Consider the following 19,575-nt stretch of genomic DNA (forward strand, 5'->3'; position numbering starts at 1 on the left):
AGATTTGTCTTTTAATTCATTCAACATTAAACAAGTTTCACATTTATATGTGTAGACCTTATAAATATGGTGTTTTTGCATACCTAATAGCTGTGTTCGACAGCATAGCTCTTATTGATAACGATACGGGTTCATACGTCTTCCACGGGATCGTGAATTTGCGCGTCGCGATGGTTGATGTTGCTGCTGCTGTTGTTGCTGTTGCTGCTGCATGTGTGGTGGCTGGTAATGTTGAGATCCTTGATTTTTTGAGCCGGAACGGTTGAGGGAAGCAGCTATAAGAAAAAATAGTATTTTAAATTAGGTACCTTCTGTGAACAGAATCAACATGGTCGGCTAACCTCTTCCTTCATTCCAAGTTATTGGGGTTCGGTTGGCACCGCGATGACTGTAGCGTCGGCCATGACGTCCACCAACATTCGTTGAAACACGCTGTGCGCTAGAGGTACGCGAACGCGTATTACTGCTAGGAGCTTCCAGCACTTCCGCCTCACTGCCCTCCTCCATCTGCAATGAAAAGAGCACACAGACGTGGTAAAACGTGGGTTCAGCATACATCAAAAACACACCTGTCACTTACAGGCCTAGAAGTGGTTGTCAGCGCTTCACCCTCGGAACTGATTCTATCGTCTCCGGTTCCTGTATCGGCTTCGTTGTTGCTGCGGGAACCCGACGCCCCTGCACTATCGCTGGCGGATCCGGCAGCCTTTTGAACTGTTCGCGTTGCGGTTTCTACATTGCCTGATGTAGTTGGGGCTGCCGTTGTGGTCTCAGAAACGGCTGTTCTTGTGTCCTCATCTACGTCGTTCGTTTCAGCCTCTAGCGTTGCGCTATCTCCTACCGCCACACCGTCGTCGACAAGATCGTCGTCGTCCTCTTCGAGCAATTCCCGTTCACTGCGATCGAGTGCTTCCGAACCGGTGGCGTCAGCAGTTGAAGCCAACGCTTCCGAGGAATATGTTGGATGTAGAGGATCGATGGTGCTGGTGGTCGATTCCGGGATATAGCCATCTGCGGAGAAGGATTGTCAATCGAATGGGAATATTACTTACAATGCTTCCAAGGATTTACGTTTAGTTTTGCAGCCAAGAGCCGGGTTTACTACAAATTGTTTTTAGTTTATCAGTTTTCAACACAACCAAAATTGTAATAGATTTAGGTAAAATATCGATTTGTCCGGGCTTGAACATGTCTAGCGATCAACAAGTTACACCGGCAAAAATGGCAAGCTTCAATTGTTCTAGAGACGGAAGGATCAATAGCGACAACATAAACATATATTGACAACAATATATCATGCAAAAATACATTTTTTGCCATTGCCATAATTAATAAAAATCATCATGGATCCAACGAAGAGAAGAATTCTTCAGACGGTCAACCACATCACTCACCTCCAATGCTAGCTCCTGAAACGAGAATATCGGGCACTTGGCTTTCGCCTCCACCGGAAGACGAACGCTCGATATTGCTGAGTCCAGCGTTGGATGGACCAGCGACGGCCATTCCTCCCATTGAGATATGTTCGGAATGTGTAGTGTGTTGGGGTGTTGTTGGAACGCTTCGTCCACCACCGCTGCTGCCGCCACCACCACCACCACCACCGGCCGCCGTTTCATCCAGCTGGGAAAGATCAATCCTAGTGTCATCAATTCCTTCGGGCAGACTGACACTGCCAGCTGCCCCACCACTTGTTGGCACCACACCGACCGATTGGCGGCTGGTGGAGGTTTCGCTGAATGTGAATCGAGCGTTGGGCACCTGGGGATGTGGCGAACCTACGCTGAAACTGAAAACGAAATAGAAAATTTATCATTCCACACAGAAAAACTGACTTTGGAGGATTTGGTGCGATGTATTAAAACGCAAACTAATCGATCTTCATTTGTCGAAACTAGTTAGACACGCCAGTAAATATATGCAAATGATAAATTATTAAAAAAAAAACATACACATGCAATATGTAAATGACAAAAAAAGCTATTTTGTTTCATATTTACAACACCCATCAAACAGGTTAGGCACGCGATTCCGGGTGGGAAAAACAAACATTTTGGCTATGATCGATGTGCCAGCCAAAGCCACACTCACGAAATCGAAAGATTGTTCCAACACCAAATCCAAAACCTTTAATAGACCGAAATAATAAGAAAATGTTATGGAATTGTGCAACTATCATGTTTTCAAAATTTTGATTCTATTTATATCTCTCTCTATCAATGTCTCTCTTTACAATGATTTAAAGTAGAAAGGGAAAAAATCAGCCCACACGACAAAATAATGTAACGATTTATTTTCGGACACGTCTTTCGGACCGCGGGCCAGGACTTTCACCATCCATACCTGTGTGTCATAATATGATGCTTTGTCCGTAGTATGTGCATCATCCGACTATATTTTCTTTCCGTTTTCAAAATTTCCCATTCATATGATTCAATGTTTGACGCATGTTTATGTATATTGTAGAAATTAATTAAACGTTCATAATGATCTAACCCTTTGAAGCTTATATCTATACACAATGAATTGATGTTCTACATTCCTGCAGCAATATTCGAAAACTTAAAACGAAGGAAAAGCAGGTTTTCTTCATCTGGGTGTAGAAAATGTGCAAAAAATGCCTTTACTATACTGAAAAGCACAATAAGAAAACGAATCGCAGCCATGCTTGCGGCAAGACTGCGTCGTTAGTACTTGAATAGCGGGACAATGAACGTGCGACTGTGTAACTGATCTTTAACTGAGTAAATGAACTAGCTATTTGTTATGTACAACAACCTAGTAAACTGATCGTTATATAAAATTTGATTAAAAGACTGTTTTTTCCTAAGCTTCCTTCCTCTGCGTCTCCTAACACTGTCTTCTTTTTGGCTTAACGACCTACTAGGTCACGCCAGTCATCGAATGGCTTATTAAACTTGTTCATACCACTAAGTTAGGATAGTCAGTCGTCTACACTACATGAAAGCGGTCCTGACGTTTGAAGATAGGCGCTGCTGTCGCCTCTAGCACCGGACCGCTCATCCACCTAACATTTACATGCAATAAAATAATGTACAATATAAAAAATGATACTAGAAGTAATATCAAGGTTGTATGCAACAAAAGCTATGGTTGTGTTAAAGCCGCCAATGTGTAAGTATTCTTTATCCGGCGTTGTGCATATGAGTGCAAGTCGCTCTGGACCACGAGGAGAACAGCGAAGCTAAATCAAATAATCTGAGTCTTTCCTGTCCAAATTAATGTCCCATGTCTCTGTACACATAAAAGTAATCAAATGCGTTCGCACACTGCTAGAACTTTCACCGGTATCGCCGTTTTTTTTAACATACTGTTGGAATGCCAATGCTTGTGCAAGTTTCCTGACTTGTATTTTTATCTTCTAGCTTTAAAATTAACCACAGAGTTGTCCTTCTAACTAAACCTTGATTTGATACTCTGATCTAAAATATTAAACTAAAATTGTACAAACTATAACCAGTTTCACACGGTTTAAGTGACTCATTTCGCATGTGCACGAGATATCTGAGGTGATTTCTTTAGCCACTACTACTCTATTATGGTGTCCCATTCACTTTCCCTTGGGCGATGTGCCTTACTTATGGCCTACGACGGACGAATGCGAAATTGCGAGAACAGAGAAAGAGAGAGATATAGTTAGAAAGTAAGCTTTTTTGTTGTGTTGTTTGAACAGCTATTCAATTATAAATAAACAAAACAATGAGTACTTGTGGTTTTTTTGGTTTAGTTTTAAATTGTATCATGAATAAATGTATATCCCAGAGTTAAATATAACCTGTAAATATTTTTGTTTATACATGAATAAATATGATATGCTTTCCAGCATATTGGTAGCGACCATGCTGTTTTATTGCTATGAAAAATTGGGGCTGCTATCTAACTAAATATGATGCGGGAAATGGATGAATAAAAATTTATGATGAATGATGCAAAGATGAGTAAAAAAATATTTTTCAATAGATGATTTATCAGCACAAAACTATAACTAGAAATACATGATGTTAGTGAGAATGTAAAATGTGTACCAACTAATGAAATTATGTTGAATGGTTGAAGCTGTGCTGTATTGTAGCAATATTAAATCATTTTTGTCTTTTATAAGTTGTTGTAGTGAGGAATGCAGGGAGCCATGCAAAATATGTATTTAATAATGTTTTCAGAAAAAAAGTTATCTAAGTGTTTACTCGTACGGTATGATAATAGTGGAACATTTTTAGAACTGGAAACTTTTCATAATTTTATAGAAGATATTTTTACACAACAATCGAGCTCAACACGATAAAAACATTCGAACTAAAAGCTGTAACATAGTAAACAATTCTTCGTCCAACGAACCGAACCAAAGGTTATTGAAAAATGAAAATGGAACATATGAATATGGAAAGAAAAAGTGATCTAGCAAAAAGAAAACCAGCAAAAAAAGGAACTGGTGGTAATGTAGCTACGAGTTTATGTGTATTCTTACCCATCTGTCCGACGAGGAGCGTACAGTGTCGGTGTGCTCGGCACGATTCGATCATCAGCACTTTCATGATGCTCATAGTTCTGTTGCATCAGTATCAGGTGTGATGCCTGTTGTTGCTGACGGCTCAGTGGATTCACTATTTGTCGTGTGGCGGATACACCACTACCGGTAGCTGTTGCACCTCCTTGCATTTGACCGGATGCAGTCCCCGTTCCCGAGGATGAAGCAGCCGTTGATGATAGTGCTATCGAGGAGGAGGAGGTGGAAGACGAGGAAGTCGATTGTTGACCGGTGGAAGCCTCATTGTGACTAGTGCCAGTAGTGCTTTGAATCTGGGGCAGTTGTTGGGCATCGTTCGATGTATTGCCACCTACGTTTGAGCTTGTACTCGCACCACTCTCTACGACGGACGATGATGTCATTGACGAGGACGATGTCGACGACTGCATCGATGTAGATGGACCGGGAACGGCAACTGAGCTACCGCCTGCTGTCGGCACGGTTGTTGTGCTGCTGGTGCTACTTGTATCCACATCTTCCGTAGTGTCCATGGGTGTCGCGTGCGGACCACTTGCCATCTGCTTTGTGGACGACAGTGTGGACGACGAGGTAGACGATGTGGATGTGGACGTGGTGGAGGTCGTACCACAAGGATTCGGTATCTCATTGTCTTCATCCACATCGACCTCATTATTTGCGGACTGGATGTTATTGTCCTCGTCAATGTCTGGACCTTCACCTTCGTCGTAGGCACCGATACCGCCAGCAACACCCAATTCCTCCGTTTCGTACTCACCGAACGGACCATCGTCCGCCTCTGCCGTACCTTCATCGGCCATACCAACGTCCTCCTCCTCCTCGTCCTCGTCTTCATCGTCGTCTTCATCCTCCTCCTCGGAATCAACCACAATGATATCGTCCTCTTGGTCACGCTGGGACGATGTTGGCACTTGATACTCAACATCCAACCCGGATTCAGTCACACCCTATAAAAGAAAACCTCAGTGAATAAAATAAACCTTGGGTTTAAGGTTTTTTTAAAGGTTACGCTACCTGAAAACCATCCACTGTTACTTGCACCATACGGACACGTTTCTTTGCCGGTGTTGGCTTAATGGCCAACTGTTGTCCAGCATTATCCGTGGAACTGTCGCCTTCTACATCACGCGGACGCTTATGGCCAGCTTGCGTAGTAGTAACTGTGTTGCTGGAAGAAGCCTGTACGTAGAAAAGAACAACACCATCGAAATTTGTGTGTTTCTTATAGGCATGATTCAATAATGATTGACTACTTACTTGAGGAGTCGATTGTTGCTGCTGTTGCAACGGTTGCATCTGTACGGTCGATTGTTGCTGTTGCTGCGAAAGAAGTGCTTGTGGTTGCTGTTGGGACTGTTGCTGTGCGACGCCTCCTTCCACGTGAGGCATTACCATTGCTACGGCGGCCTGCTGCACCTGTTGCTGTTGTTGCTGTGTTTGATCGCTGCTGGCACCCATTTGTGCGGAACTCTCTCCTTCGGTATGCGGTGACGTGCTGGACGATGATGAAGAAGAACTTTCGGCTGTGGAGGTTGAAGCTGTGCCCATCGGCGGTACCGCTGCAACAGCGACACTGGCCGAGCTAGTGGCAGGCATGTAATCGGTGTGTGAGCTTGTCGGTGACGAGGAGGCCGTTATCGATTCATTCAAACCGAGCGCATTGGATACGCCAGAACTGCTGCTAGTAGCAGTCACACTGTGCACCTGTTGCTGCTGCGGAGGCACGAGAGCCGTTGTGAGTCCACTGGTTGACGGTGTACCGGAAACACTACTGGTTGATCCGCTGCTACCAGCACTGCCTGCTCCTGCTGAGCTACTTCCACCGGCAGAGGATGCAGTACTTGCGGCAATGTTGCTCGCTGACGTTCCTGCCGACACTCCTCCGACACCGGGCGCCGGAGATGTCGAGACAGACGATGCAGATGATGCCGCCGAAGAGCCTTGCACAATTGCAACGTTCGTGCTGCTGGTTTGGCTTGTTGGCAGTACGGCTGCGGTACGACTTCCTACAGCCATCGGTCTGATGCTGGCAAGTGGTGTTTCGCTTACCCGTCGCGGTGTCACCGTAGCCGACTGCTGTTGGCTTGGTCCGGCCATCGGTTTAACGTTCGCTGTGCGGGGACTTTCGCCGGCCGGTTTCTCCGAAACTCCTACGGCACCGACAGCGCTCGTCGTCGGTTTAGCCACCGCCTGTTGTAATCCTAGTTGCCGATTCAACTGGTTCAATCGAATCGTTAACTGCTCGTTTTCACGCGTCAACCGGTTGATGGTATCCTTGCTTTCACGGTCCGCATCGGCACTCTCCTTCTCGCAGCGTGTCACACGACCTTCGTACTGTGCCTTCAGCAAGTCCGTTTCCTCCCGCATCTGATCCAGCTGCTGTTGCAGTTGACCCTTCACTGCACTCAACTCTCGGGTTGCATTGTTCTTTTGCTCTGTCAGCGCGATAATGCGCGTTTTCGCATCCTTCATCACATCCATGCTACGTTCTGCCTTTTCTAGCTGTGCCCGCAATAGTTCGTTCTCTTTCTTCAGTGTATCAATCTCTTCGGCCGCCGTTTCTACCTGTTTCCTCATGTCTTCCATGTCTACCGCATTTTCCTCGTTTCCGCTAGAAGCAGCACCACCAACAGTTGCTCCAGTACCGGATGAATCAAGCACTCGCGAAACATTAGCACTTCCGGCAGCATCACCTTCCCGTTCATCCGTTTGACGCTTCAGCTCAGTGAAGGAATCTTTGTAGCGTTTAGCAATCTTACGGATCTGACTCTCCTTGATGCGCACCTCCGCTAGCTGTTCTTCGGTCGTTTTAAGCTTCGTTTTGAGTGTTTCGAACTCTACCGTTTGGGTGGCCGTTGCCTCCAGGTCTTCGGTTAATTTTTTCACCTGCGCATTGCAAGCCTGCAACTGCTTGTTAACCGAGCTTAGCTCACCCTCGAGCCGGGTCCTCTCAACCTTGTGCGTGTTCAGTTCTTCGTTTGCGTGCTTCAACAATTCCTTTTCGGCCACGAGCATTTTGGCGAGATTTTCACGCTCCGTCTGCATACGTTTCCAGTCGTCCGAATTGATTTTCGACGAGCGTTCCACCAACGATGTCATACGTTGCCGTTGGCGGGCAACATCCATCCGCAGGGTCGTGTTTTCGTTGGTGGAAGATTCCAATTTGACCGTCAGTTCTTGCACCTTCTCCTCCAGTGGGAACAGCTTATCTTCCGCATCAAGCAAACGCTGGGACAGCTCTCGCACTTTCTGATTGAGACCGTCACGCTCCTCCCGCAGCACCCGATTACTATCCACGATCGCGTTGTACGTATCAAGTTTGCGCAAGATTTCCTCATGCTTGGCCGCAGTGACTGTGACCGTGTCGGTTTTCTCGCGCATCTCCTTCAGCTCGGCCTGCACTTCCTCGAACTTCTTCTCCAAAATCATCAGTTCCGATTGTATGCGCACATTTTCCGAGCGTAACATGTCCGTTCGTGCCACTGCAATGTCTTTCTCCTTGCGTAGATACTTAATGATCTGCAGCAACTGTTCGACGGAGTGCTTATCCTCATCGTTGAACGAACGATTCAGAATGGAAGAATCTTCTCCAATCATCGAATTATCCACGTTCGTAGTGTCCGTCTCGGTAAGCGTTTGGTTCTGTGCTGCTGCACTTATAGAAAGGCGTGTACCGAGATTTTGTATCTGATCGTGCAACGCTGCGTTCTGCGAATTCAGATTATTAAGCTGTTCCTCCAGCTGGGACACTTCAGTGCGAAGCTTTTGCTCTCGCGAGTTCCAACAGTCTTCGCCTGTCTTCAGATGCTCTTGCGCTTGATCGCGCTGCTTTTGCAACTCTTCAAACTGGGCCTGCGTACGCTGCATGTCCTCTTTCAGCTGTGCCAACTGTTGAATGTCGCTGGAATGTTCCATCATTTCGCGCGCGTACTTGTGCTCCGCTTCGTGCAACTTTTCTGCCAAAGCATTGCAATTTTCACGGGTCTCGCGCATTTCGCGGGCTTGATCGGCCACCTTCTCCAGAGTTGCTTTCAGCTCCAGCTGTACCTTGTGCAGCTCCGAATCCTTATCGCCGGTGGTTAGCTTCTCACCGGTAATTTTCAACGACAGTTCCGTCTTCAGCTCATCAATCTGGGTGCGCAGATCCGCTTCGCACTTTCGCAACTCCGCCAGCTCCTTGTCACTCGCTTCCTTCTGCTTATTGCTCAGTTCTGTCACATCTCTTAGCTCCTTTACCGTTGAATCGGAAAGTTCGGCATACTTTTTTACATGCTCCTGTGCCGTTGCCAGCTGCGTTTGGAGCGAATTAATCTCAATCCCACTTTCGGCCAGACTGTTTTCCAGCTCACGAATCTTGCGCTTCGCTTGCGTTACCGGATTGTCCTCGTCGTTCGGAGACAACGATTCCTGTAGCTTGCGCTGAAGATCGTCAATCTTGCGCGTCTTAATTTCCAGCTCGTTGCGCGTATCGCGCAGCTCGGCCTGATGTCCCTCGGCGATGGCGATTTCTTCCTCCATTCGCTTTTGAGCCGTTTCCAGCTGCCGCTGCAGGCAGGCCATCTGCTCGCGGTAGAGATCTTGCTCCTCCTGTAACCGTCGTCGCAAGGCCGAACATTCGCGGGATGTTTCGTCGAGACGGGTCTCCAAGCGCAGCCGACCCTCGTTTTCCGAGCGCTCCATGCTTACCTTAATCATTTCGAGATTGTTAAGCAACAGATTTTGGTTGCAGCGCTCACGGTTCAAAATTTCCCGCTCCGTACGCAGTCTCGTTTCGCTATCCTTTAGGATGCGACATTCCTCTTTCAAGTTTTCCAACTGTACCTCGGCACGGGCCAGTTTGCTTTGGGCACTCATCGCCTCCTCCTTCAGGTACATGATGGAGGCTTCATGCTTCACTATCGTACCTTCGTAATTACGGTTTCGTTCTTCAAGCGCCGTTATTTGGCTTTTGTAGGTGGTGATGTTCTTCGAGATGAGACGGTTTTGCTCCGCGTTAAACTCGTTCGTGCCTGCCAGCTTCACGTTGCTGGAAGATAGTTCGCGAATTTCGGTGCGCATTTTGTCCATCTGCTCGTTAATTTGTTTGTCGTAAGACAGTTTCTCGGCCCGGTACGCCTCATACTCCTGCTTTATAGTACTCAGCTCGTGTTGCAAGACCTGCTGTTTGCTTTCCAGCTCAGCAAGCTTACGATCCTTTTCGGCCACTACTGCTGCTAAACCACTAGCATTGCCGTTCGCTTCGTTTGCCGTACTGCTATTGGCCAGTGGCGCACCGTCCAATCCGTCCATCAGCTCATCGCTCTGCATGTTGTTGCCTCCATTCATGCTGGCCGACGTGTAATCAGGATTGTAACTGCGCATCGCATCGTGGTACATTTTAATGTATCGATCTCTTTGCTGGCTGCAATGTTCCAGCAGATGTCGATTTTGATCCACCGTGTCCATTAGCTCATGGATCCGATTGTAGCACGCATCCAGCTTTGCCTCGTACGTTGCTGAATTCATGGAATTTTGAATACGTTCCAGTTCTTCCAACTTGTCGGTGAAATCTCGCACGACTAGCAACAATCGCACATTATTGTTCTGCAGCTCCTGGATGTTGCTATACGTGACCATCTTCTTGGAGATGACCTCGGTGGAGTTGGTGGTATCGGTGGTAGTTGATTGATCTGCGTCCTGCGAAACTACACCACGTTGTATGTTTTCAACCTCCATCAACAGATGGCACACCTGTCGGCTGAGATCGACTTTTTGCTGTCGTAAATTTGTGTTCTCTCTCTCAATTACGCGCAACTTGTTCCGTAGGGCCGAAATCTCCGCTTGCAACTCACTAGTTTCGGTAATCATACTATTTAACTGCATTGTGATCTGTTCGTTCGCTTCCTTCAGGTTTTGATTTTCGGTTTGTTGGCGCAAAATTTGCGGTGCGTTTTGCTCCAACTCTTGCAAAATATTCTGCGTCTGCAGCTTCAACTTTTCGTGCTCTTTCTGCTCTTGCTGCAACGTCCTCAAGGTGCGCACATACAGTGAGTACACTTCCGTTACGGACATACCGCTCTTGAGTAAGCGGCTCGTACCAGCTGCCGACGGGGCGAGCCTTTCGACCGCATGTTCGACATTTTCTTCCCGGGCGTCTGCTAGCAGTTCGTTCGCATGTTTCAGCTCATCGCGCAGATCCCCGATGGTCTTATCACGGTTCGCTAGCTCGTCGGCGTGCTTCAGCTCGAGCTGCTTCTTCTCTGTTTCTAGCACTCCGCAGGATTCGGTTGCCTCGTTTAGCATTTGTCGGAGGGCAGTGATGGCGGTTTCAAGTTCCTTCGTTTGCTGCATGTGATCGTGCTTGTCCTGCTGCAACAGCTCGCACAGCCTGTTCTGCGAATCCCGCTCCTTGCGGTAATGCTCCATCATAGCGGACATTTCGTTGCTAAGCTTCAAATTTTTTGTGGCCAAATCCTCTACCTTTGCCGAAAGCTCCACATTTTGCTCCGACAGGAAGGAGTACGTTTGGTTCGCAATTTTCAGCTCTTCATTTTTCTCAGCTACCTTCGCTTCCATCGTGAGTGACTTGATGTTTTGATCGCGACGAATCGATTGTAGTTCGCGCAGCGTCTGATCTAGGTCCTGCGTCAGCCTGGCGATTTGATTGTCGCGCATTGACAGCTCTTGATCCATGCGCTTCTCCTTAAACTCAAGACTGTGCTCTTTGCTAACTATCTCCTCCAATTTGGTCAATGCTTCGCATTTAGCCGCATTGGCAGATTTTATTTTCTTCTCCAGCTCGAGCACATCGTAGTGTAGTCGTTCCACTTCGAGCTCTTTGCGCTTTAGTGCACTGTCCATCGTGTCTCGTTCGACAAGTGCCTGGTTACGCTCTTTCCGGAAACGATCATTTTCAACTTCGTTTAGCGAGAGTTTTTCCTTCGCCTTTATAAGCTCCTGTTTCACATCTTCAAGCTCGATGCGCATCTCTTTCACACTCAACTGAGAGGAATGATATTTGGCCGATTCATCTTCCGCCCGCAGAGTCAACTCTTCAATTTTTCGCTCATAATCGGTTTTCATGATTTCTACAACAAAAATAGAGGAAAATTACACGCACATTAAAAATATGTTCTGTATAAATAAATAAATTAAATTTTTTTTTCATTTCATCAGCATAGTCTCAGGTACAACGCTAGGGCATTATATACATCACACGTACATCCAAATTGGTTTGAACGAACTTAACCAAACAAATTTGCTCACGTCAAAGAGCGTCCACCGCTACGCATTTCTAGCAGGATTTTGACAGATTAAATTAGTGCGGGGGGACGAAATTTGTACGATATTTTTTGAGTATTATGTGGCTGAACAACAATAAAGGAACAAAGTTTTTCTCTACCTAACGTACTTACCGAACTCAGTCTTTCTTGTTTCACATAGCGCTTTAGCCATGAGGAATTCTTCGAATTTCTTTTCACACGCATCTTCGATCTTCTTTATCGATGCTTCCCCGATCGCCTCTATCTCTTCGGGTGTTAAAATCGAGTGCAAAACACCCGACGCTTGATCGACTTCCATATTTGCACCGTTAGAAGATCAAAAATGGCGACTCAGTAGCTAAAAGAAGGTTATATGGAACTCTGAAATATCGGTAAAGAAACGCTTATCCTTCGCCACCGTCTTTACTGCTGCTCTGCTGCTGCTACTGTCGCCGCTTTGCTGAGCCGTTTGACAGCCAAACTCACGCACACTTTCACACACGGAACAGGGGACGAAGGGAAGAACAAAGCAAGCAAAGTTTCACCGGCACTTTTATCTAATTTTCACACAAATAAAAGAAAAATTGTCCACAAGCAAACCTTCCATTCGAACAAATGGTGCGTTGTTTTATCACTTTACTTAAACCAAAACTTCAAATACGTTCGCCATCAATGATACATTTTCCGTTTCAATCAAGCCTCCACACACAAACACATATACAAGCCTGTACAGTAAATTTTTGCCAGAATTTCTATTGCTCTTTCGACTGCTCTGAACAACTCAAGCGCAGAACCTACAGCGCTCGCTACGGCGTCCGTCGATGGAATGAGCGGAAAATAAATTGCAAGCGGTTGAGAACTGTCAAACTTGCTTGACAGCAAACAAAATCGATCATTTCGCCGGAATCGACGAAACCGAGGGGAAAATTCAAAGTATCCGTTTATTTGCCAGTATGTACGAATTTGTAGCTCATGGAAGGAAATTCCCGGTACAAAAGTAGAAATTGCTAACAGATTGTCATACTAATTATGCAATTTATTTTACTTTACGACAGCTTTACCGAAACAATGATATCAATTTTGTTTTACAGCATTGATAAACACATTTCGGTTTCGGTTGTTCGTCTTGTTTGGTAATGATATCAAAAGCGTTGCTGGGTTTGGGTTCCAATGTATCCAGCCCAACATGTTTGCGACGCGTTTGGACATTATTTATCCTTTTGCCCTTACGGTATATTATTGAATGTTTACGCTAATGTGAGACTTTGTGAGCGATAATTCGGTTCGTCGGTTGAAGTACAATTTGAATGGATGATGTCTTAACTTTTTTTTTCGTTAATCCGTACTGGAATTGCTTAGTATAATATACTGTTGCCATTTGTTGCTGAAGATCATTTTAATATGATACGAGTCGAAAGCGCTAGTTTGAAGAATGTATGTACGGGGTAGGATGATGGTTTAAACGCTATTGTAAGGAATCTCTTTTGCCGCTTTGCCTCCTGAAACGAGCCATATGGACCCAGTAGGTGCATTTTTCAGCAGCGGAATCAATTCTTTGGCCACATGTTCCATTCTGTAACAAAACAAAAGAAACAGTTATTATACAAAAGGCAATAGTCTGGAAAAAGATTCTCTTAGGTTGTAATATTACCTTTGCAACTGCACACCGTTCATGTCCAACTCTTTGGCTTTTTCATATGCTGGCGACATAAAACGTTTGTTGTGCGATGAGGAGTTCTCTATCGGTCCTGGACAGTATGCAAACGCTCGGACATTGGTGTTAGCGTAATGGAATGGATCCCCACATGCTTTGGTCAGGCCAAGAATTGCATGCTTCGTTGCGGTGTAAATTGGTGTAGATAGCTGAGGCTTTACGCTGACTCCGGATCCAATGTTGACCAGCACACCGCCCCCTCTGCCTTTACTTTTGTCCATAAACTTTTGAGCAAGCAGTGTGCCCCGGATGGCCCCGTTCAGATTTACATCGACCTCGAGCTCCCAGAAGTTATCGTTCATGATTTCTGCGTTGTTTATCACAATGTTGACTTCCTTGAACATGCATACAGTATACTCGAAAGCCTCTACGGATGGGGAAAAACAACCAAATGTAACAGAGACAAACAATTGATTATCACTTATCGTCTAGTATTGCACACCTTACCTTCGAACTGTACATAATCGGTAACATCGCAGTGACAAAATAACACCCGTTCACCGTATTGTTTTTCCAGCTCCTCCACAGTCAATTCGCCGGCATCGGAGTCCAAGTCACATACAACAACCTGTGCACATGTATGGTATACATCTGAATGTAGGCTATTTCTTACATTTAAAAAACACACACAATACACTTCATTTACCTTTGCACCATGCTTTAGCAATTCTTCACTGAACGCCCTTCCAAGACCGGTGGCAGCACCAGTCACGAGCGCGACTTTATTTTTCAAGTCCATCTCTTCACAAATGCAGCAAATCACCGAATCCTTTCGACTGATGGAACGGCTAGTACTGTGCACGGGTTAACCCAAAACACAGTAAAGCAAGTGCGATATGATTCACACAGAACTGACCCCACTCCCAGCAAAAAAAGGTAGACACACCCCGCAAAACTTCAGCGCAATGTACACAAAATGTGCTTTGATGCGTGGCCGCTGTATGTTTTGCAGTATTTTTAAACAAATGTTAATATTGGGCACAAAACTTTACAATACAAACGAAAGGGTGACCGAAACTAGAAGGAGTGTAATTGGAGAAGGTCGTTTACGGAAGGGTCTTGCAAAAGGTATCCTGTGTCGTTCACTCCACCTAATATGAAGGGTATACTCGCCGATCCTTGTTCCAGTCTGGTTTGCAAAAACAACACACACATAACAATCTACAAGTCGCTTCCTACATTCATGTTTGCCACTCACCAATACTGATACATATGGTTGGGGTAGGATAATACTTCCTGAGATACTGTGCCGCGCTGGGGGGATCTGTCTGATGGATCTGGGTGCAACGTACATTTAGCAGTGGAGGGTAATTGTAACCTTAAACTATGGTTACTAACAAAAATTATATTGATATTCTACAACAATTAATATTATCTTATTTGAATGCAGTTTGAAAGTAACCAGCAAATGTGTTTGTAAACCATCATGCATACCTAACACGTTTTTTCTACGCGCGCGCACGCTTGCGCAGTGATGCTGCACTCATTTCTTGGAAAGCTTCACATTCCTTCTTCCAATGTTGGACTCGAAAAAGAATCAAAATATAAAAACCGAAACTGCATTCCGATAAATTCACACGCTATTCAAATGAATGAACTAAATACGTATAGCTAATTAACTAACAGGAATAGCAAGGAAATTTAAATTTTTCTGTTTTTGTTATCTACTGCGTTCAAATTTGCTTGATTTTATATCACATGGAAGAAATTGCTTTAACGTCATGCGAATTCTAATCGGAACGGAACGGAATCGCTCCCGTTGCGTTTTCTGACATAAAAGCGCACAAAAATGAGTTCTTAGAGTATTATCCTCAATTTGTTGCCAAGATGGATCTTGTGTTAAAACAGCTTGTATAACGTCAATATTTCCACTATTTTTTTGTTTGTTATTTATGGCCAATTAGGTTTGCAAACTCGTGTGTTTTTCATCAATTTGAACTTATCTGTCGAAAACTGTACTTCAATATGGGGTCGCACGTGATGACACAGCCTCCTCCATGTCTTTTGAGCTCAGAAATTGACAACGCACTGCGATGAAGCGTCGGAATCCACAACGACCAACCGCACAGTCCACCGAGTTCTGCCTGCGTTGGGCTTGGGGAATCAGTTGCTAGAAAACGCTCGGCTCCTAACAAACGTCCCGGTCAAGTGAAGTATATCGAGAGCACTTCAACTTGAAGCTACTACAATTTTCTTCAAAATACGACGCGTTAAACAGATGATAACAGTGTACGGAGCGAACTGTCACAACAGCGAAATTGGATCGAACTTTTTGCTTGTTGCAAGCCACCGGAAACACCAAGGAAGAGCGGTAGTAGAATCAACGGGGAAACGGTCGAGAGTGTAGTTTTGTGTAGCAGACTTGCGTACACACAGTGAGTGAAAATCGAGACACGAAAACAACAGCGGTAGTTGGCAGTCAGCGAAGCCACCAATCCTGTTCCGGAATTCGATTGCCTACGCTCACGGATCCAGGCGTGTCTCTGCGTTGCTCTGTTTCGGCACCATTTTTCTCACTGGCTACTGTGTGCGGAAAAAGGCAGAAAAAAGTGATTGCGACTGCATTTGGTAGCGACCGAATCATCCAAATTTGGCGTACAGTGTATGTGTTTGTGCGTGTGTAGTTCGTCTTTTTCCAATTGGAAAATTGTGTTTGTTTTGATCAGTATCACAACCAAGTTCGAAGGCAAACGTGTGAAATTGTAAGCTTGTCTGTGTGTGTGTGTGTGTGTGCGCGCGCGGGTCTGTGACGAGGGTAGCTGCTTCGAGTGGTGGTGTATGCGTTAAGGAAAAGATATAGAATTAGCGTTTGCCACCCTTTTTTGCTCCTACTGAATGAAATGAAAAGGGCGTCGCGAAGGAAGTTTTGTAAATGTTCCAGGTGTTGTCGCAGTGAAGCTATGCGTTACAGAAGTGCTGCCGGGCACAAAACCCGCTGGTTATTTTTCACCGACCTGTAAAACTCCCCACTTCGGTTCACTACACCCCCGAAGGAGGTGCAGATGCATCTCGTCCATGCAGCAGCAGCATCAGCAGTTGTCCAAGAAGCGGCGGCAGATTGGGTTGCAATGAGTGTGGCTTACATAATGCAGTGCTAAGTTAAATCAAGTCAGTATGTCATGAGAAGGATTCTCGACATCAAGCAGCTCCGGATAAACAAGTGCATAAGTGGTGGCTTGCTAGTGGGAGGGTAGGATTCGCCCAGCCAGCAAATCTAGTTTGAATCTAGCGAATGGTAACCGTAGCCACCCTGGCGATGGCGCGTGGCTTGTAACAACGTGTGCAGTAAAGTGAATCTGGTTGAAACACGGAAGCACATTCAGAGGGTGATCATGCAAGTAGCAGCCACAGAGTGCATGCGATGACGATGGTTACTTTGATGATGACACTGCGCTCATTGGCGACATCGAAAGCTGCTACTGTCAACTCGGTTCTGGCTCGTCACTGTTGCTTCCTTTGGTGAAGTTTGCGGTTTTGCTAGTGCGTGAATAATCTATGTGTGTATGTGTGTATGTGCGTGTCTAGTGCTTGTGCAAGCATCAGGAGCATAGAAGAGCAGTGCGGTAGCGAATGAGAATTTGTCTACCGTGAGGCGATTTAGTGCATCGAAATACGTATCAAATACCGTGTAGTGGAAAAAATCAACATCAGTTCAGTGTGAAAGTGTCCTGAAATCTTGGAAGTAGTATGCAAAACGGCCTCTTGCGTAGAGCTAGTGTCAGTGGTCAGGCAATTTCGCATTGCCTAAACAAGCGTGTTTAGCTGCCTGTCAGCAGCAAGTTCGAAGATTCCTCGAGCTAGGTACCAAGAAGCGGTAGACCAGATTCCCTTGAGGTCCGTAGCGACATAATACTAGAGTGGTACAGTGGTCATTCATAAAGTTTTCGTACATCGGTGTCTGAATGTTGGAGTAGTTCTCAAAGATCTAGACGCCCACGTTGAAAACCAGCATACCGGTCCCATTCGCAAGGTAAGTCTATGGCTTGTGTATGGTTCAAGGGGGAAAGAAAGCTCAGTGTCTGTGTGTGTATATGCTAAGCTAATGCCGACCACCATCTTACTGGTACACCAATAGACTGTGTGATATTCGTGAATTGTTATGCCCAACTTGTTGGTGCGGTTCTTTGCACGGAGAAAATCGATACGATGAAATAAGGTTTCTAATTTTCTCCACATGCTTTGACCCTCCCTGATTGTACGCTCATCATAATGTTGGACGCTCTCTCACTCTCTCGGTTATTTGGTTATTTGATCACCTTCCTTGCCGTGCCGTGTGATATATCCCGGAGTACACTAATGCCGGAGGGAAAGGTTGGCAGGGTTACCCTTTTTTTTTGGAGGCTTGGGGGGGGGGGGGGGAGGGGTAAGATTAGCAATATTTGAGTTTCGAATGATATTTTAAGACGTTAAGATGCTTAAGAAATGGGAAAATTTGCATCGTAAATCGTATGGCGATCGCGGCTTAAAATAGGGCAGCATTTGGGTTACGGTACCGGCCTTTCAGACAGTAGGACCGGGTATCGAATCCAGATATCCTACCCATTCTCCGATCAGATCTTCTCTCCCTATAGGCAGGATTGAATGTCCTGTTACGATGTTTTGCCGTCCAGCAAGTTAGCTTTCTAGGTTTTAGAGTCTAAGCCAAAAAAAAAAAAAAAAAAAATCGAAACCAAGAATTGGCTAACTAAAAAAAAGCGTTTAAAGCAGCAAAGAATTTTGCGCAAACCTATAAAACCGTAACGAGTAAGTAGTCAATCCCTGCAAATTTTTGCTACCAGCTTCTGTCAATATGATAACTTGTCCCTTCCGCTCTCGGGAAAATTTCCCACACGATATCTCATTCTCATTTTATGCTCAAAAGAGAATAGTGCGAAACTTGCTCTACATGTTTAGTGTAAATAATAATGTTTGCAAATAATTGAATTCGAGTATCACGTATAAGTCTAAATTTTCCTGTGTTTTTTAATTGCAAAAATTGCTACACACACGCACACACTTGAACGTTCCTTAAATATTTCTAAGTAAATAATAAATTATTTTTGATGAAGAACGAAATGAAAAATAGATTGTACTGTATTGCTGCTTAGGGTATTCGGACATTTGGACAAAAATTTTCAGCACTTTGCGAACTTGAATTCCTGTTGATAGAAAAGCTAAAGAAATCTCAACTAAAATCTCAAATCGCTGGTTGATCAGATCGAGCTTCCAATTTAATGTTTTATGTCCTCATAAGCCTAGCAGTGGCCAGCCCAAAAAATGGCTTCCACTGAGGAAGAATGGATTAGAATGGATTGTAGCACTAATGTTTGAAAATTGCAAACCACTGTTGAATCTCATCAATAAACTTTGCAACATTAATGAAAGGGCATCACGTTGACACGCTCTAGCCGTAACGGAAAGAAAAGATCCTCATATCAATAATTCAGTTAGCTACGGCAGCAATTTCGGAGCAGTACCGATCGCCGTCCGACGTCAATGTGTTGCTAGATAGGCTAGTTTACATAATAATCTTGTGCATCTTTAATAGCATTAGTCACGTTGCGAATGGCTAGATTTACTGTTGCGATTACTGTTCCGGTCTTCAACCTCTAGTGATCTGGTAATTAACCAACTTCAGAGTGTAGCAAAACAGCTAAAAACGTAAAAAAAACAGTCTCTATTTGGCAGCATGTTTTTCGAACCACCAAATAATAATCCAAAAATGTACTTCCAATTTCCCGTCAATGTCACCCCACGAAGCACTTGATGGACGTGTTCCAGAAAACGAAAAGGGAGTCGGTGATGGATTCATTGGTTTGAAGGCTCTATGCTCTGCTCCTTTTTACCATTTTGATGGTTTATTTTCTTCACACAGTCAACATTCACTGAGACACGAAGACGATTGTTTCGCAAAGCGTCATAAACGTAAAGAATGCCCAACACTGCTTTACCTTACCGGCAGAGAGAGAAAGAGAGAGAGAGAGAGAAAGTGAGAAAGAGCACTTTTAGTACAGGGAAAGCTGCTGGTTTACCGGTGGGTCAACGTGTTTGCAGTTAATACCTAAGGTTACTTCCTGTTTTACACAGTCAGTACGAACGGCTTTATCGATTAGACA

General features: G+C 44.9%; 2 protein-coding genes across 2 annotated transcripts; both read right to left on the reverse strand.

The window, feature by feature from the left end:
- Positions 1-105: 105 nt before the first annotated feature.
- On the reverse strand, positions 106-12,122 carry LOC126559622 (nucleoprotein TPR). Its single transcript, XM_050215792.1, has 8 exons — positions 11,920-12,122; positions 5,783-11,592; positions 5,540-5,704; positions 4,487-5,472; positions 1,395-1,789; positions 581-1,011; positions 342-507; positions 106-275 (listed from the first exon to the last, which is right to left on the reverse strand). Exons 1-8 carry the CDS (start codon positions 12,083-12,085, stop codon positions 112-114), a joined length of 8,283 nt encoding a protein of 2,760 aa, XP_050071749.1. The 5' UTR covers positions 12,086-12,122; the 3' UTR covers positions 106-111.
- Positions 12,123-13,157: 1,035 nt separating this feature from the next.
- Positions 13,158-14,247, reverse strand: LOC126558863 (15-hydroxyprostaglandin dehydrogenase [NAD(+)]-like). Its single transcript, XM_050214942.1, has 4 exons — positions 14,127-14,247; positions 13,928-14,048; positions 13,418-13,847; positions 13,158-13,339 (listed from the first exon to the last, which is right to left on the reverse strand). The coding sequence occupies exons 1-4, from the start codon at positions 14,217-14,219 to the stop codon at positions 13,225-13,227; spliced, it is 759 nt and encodes a 252-aa protein (XP_050070899.1). The 5' UTR covers positions 14,220-14,247; the 3' UTR covers positions 13,158-13,224.
- Between the last annotated feature and the right edge of the window lie 5,328 nt (positions 14,248-19,575).

The sequence above is a fragment of the Anopheles maculipalpis genome, chromosome 2RL, assembly GCF_943734695.1.
Source record: "Anopheles maculipalpis chromosome 2RL, idAnoMacuDA_375_x, whole genome shotgun sequence".
NCBI classification, from domain to species: Eukaryota; Metazoa; Arthropoda; class Insecta; order Diptera; family Culicidae; genus Anopheles; species Anopheles maculipalpis.

What these genes read in the sequence shown, in the direction of transcription:
- LOC126559622 (XM_050215792.1), bottom strand. Translation starts at nt 12,085, where the DNA reads ATGGAAGTCGATCAAGCGTCGGGTGTTTTGCACTCGATTTTAACACCC. An exon ending in AACAAGAAAGACTGAGTTCG is followed by an intron (nt 11,593 to 11,919) that starts GTAAGTACGTTA and finishes TTTTTGTTGTAG; the next exon opens with AAATCATGAAAACCGATTAT. An exon ending in TTCAGGAGCTAGCATTGGAG is followed by an intron (nt 1,012 to 1,394) that starts GTGAGTGATGTG and finishes CCTTCTCCGCAG; the next exon opens with ATGGCTATATCCCGGAATCG.
- LOC126558863 (XM_050214942.1), bottom strand. Translation starts at nt 14,219, where the DNA reads ATGGACTTGAAAAATAAAGTCGCGCTCGTGACTGGTGCTGCCACCGGT. An exon ending in CGATTATGTACAGTTCGAAG is followed by an intron (nt 13,848 to 13,927) that starts GTAAGGTGTGCA and finishes CCCCATCCGTAG; the next exon opens with AGGCTTTCGAGTATACTGTA. An exon ending in AACGGTGTGCAGTTGCAAAG is followed by an intron (nt 13,340 to 13,417) that starts GTAATATTACAA and finishes GTTTTGTTACAG; the next exon opens with AATGGAACATGTGGCCAAAG.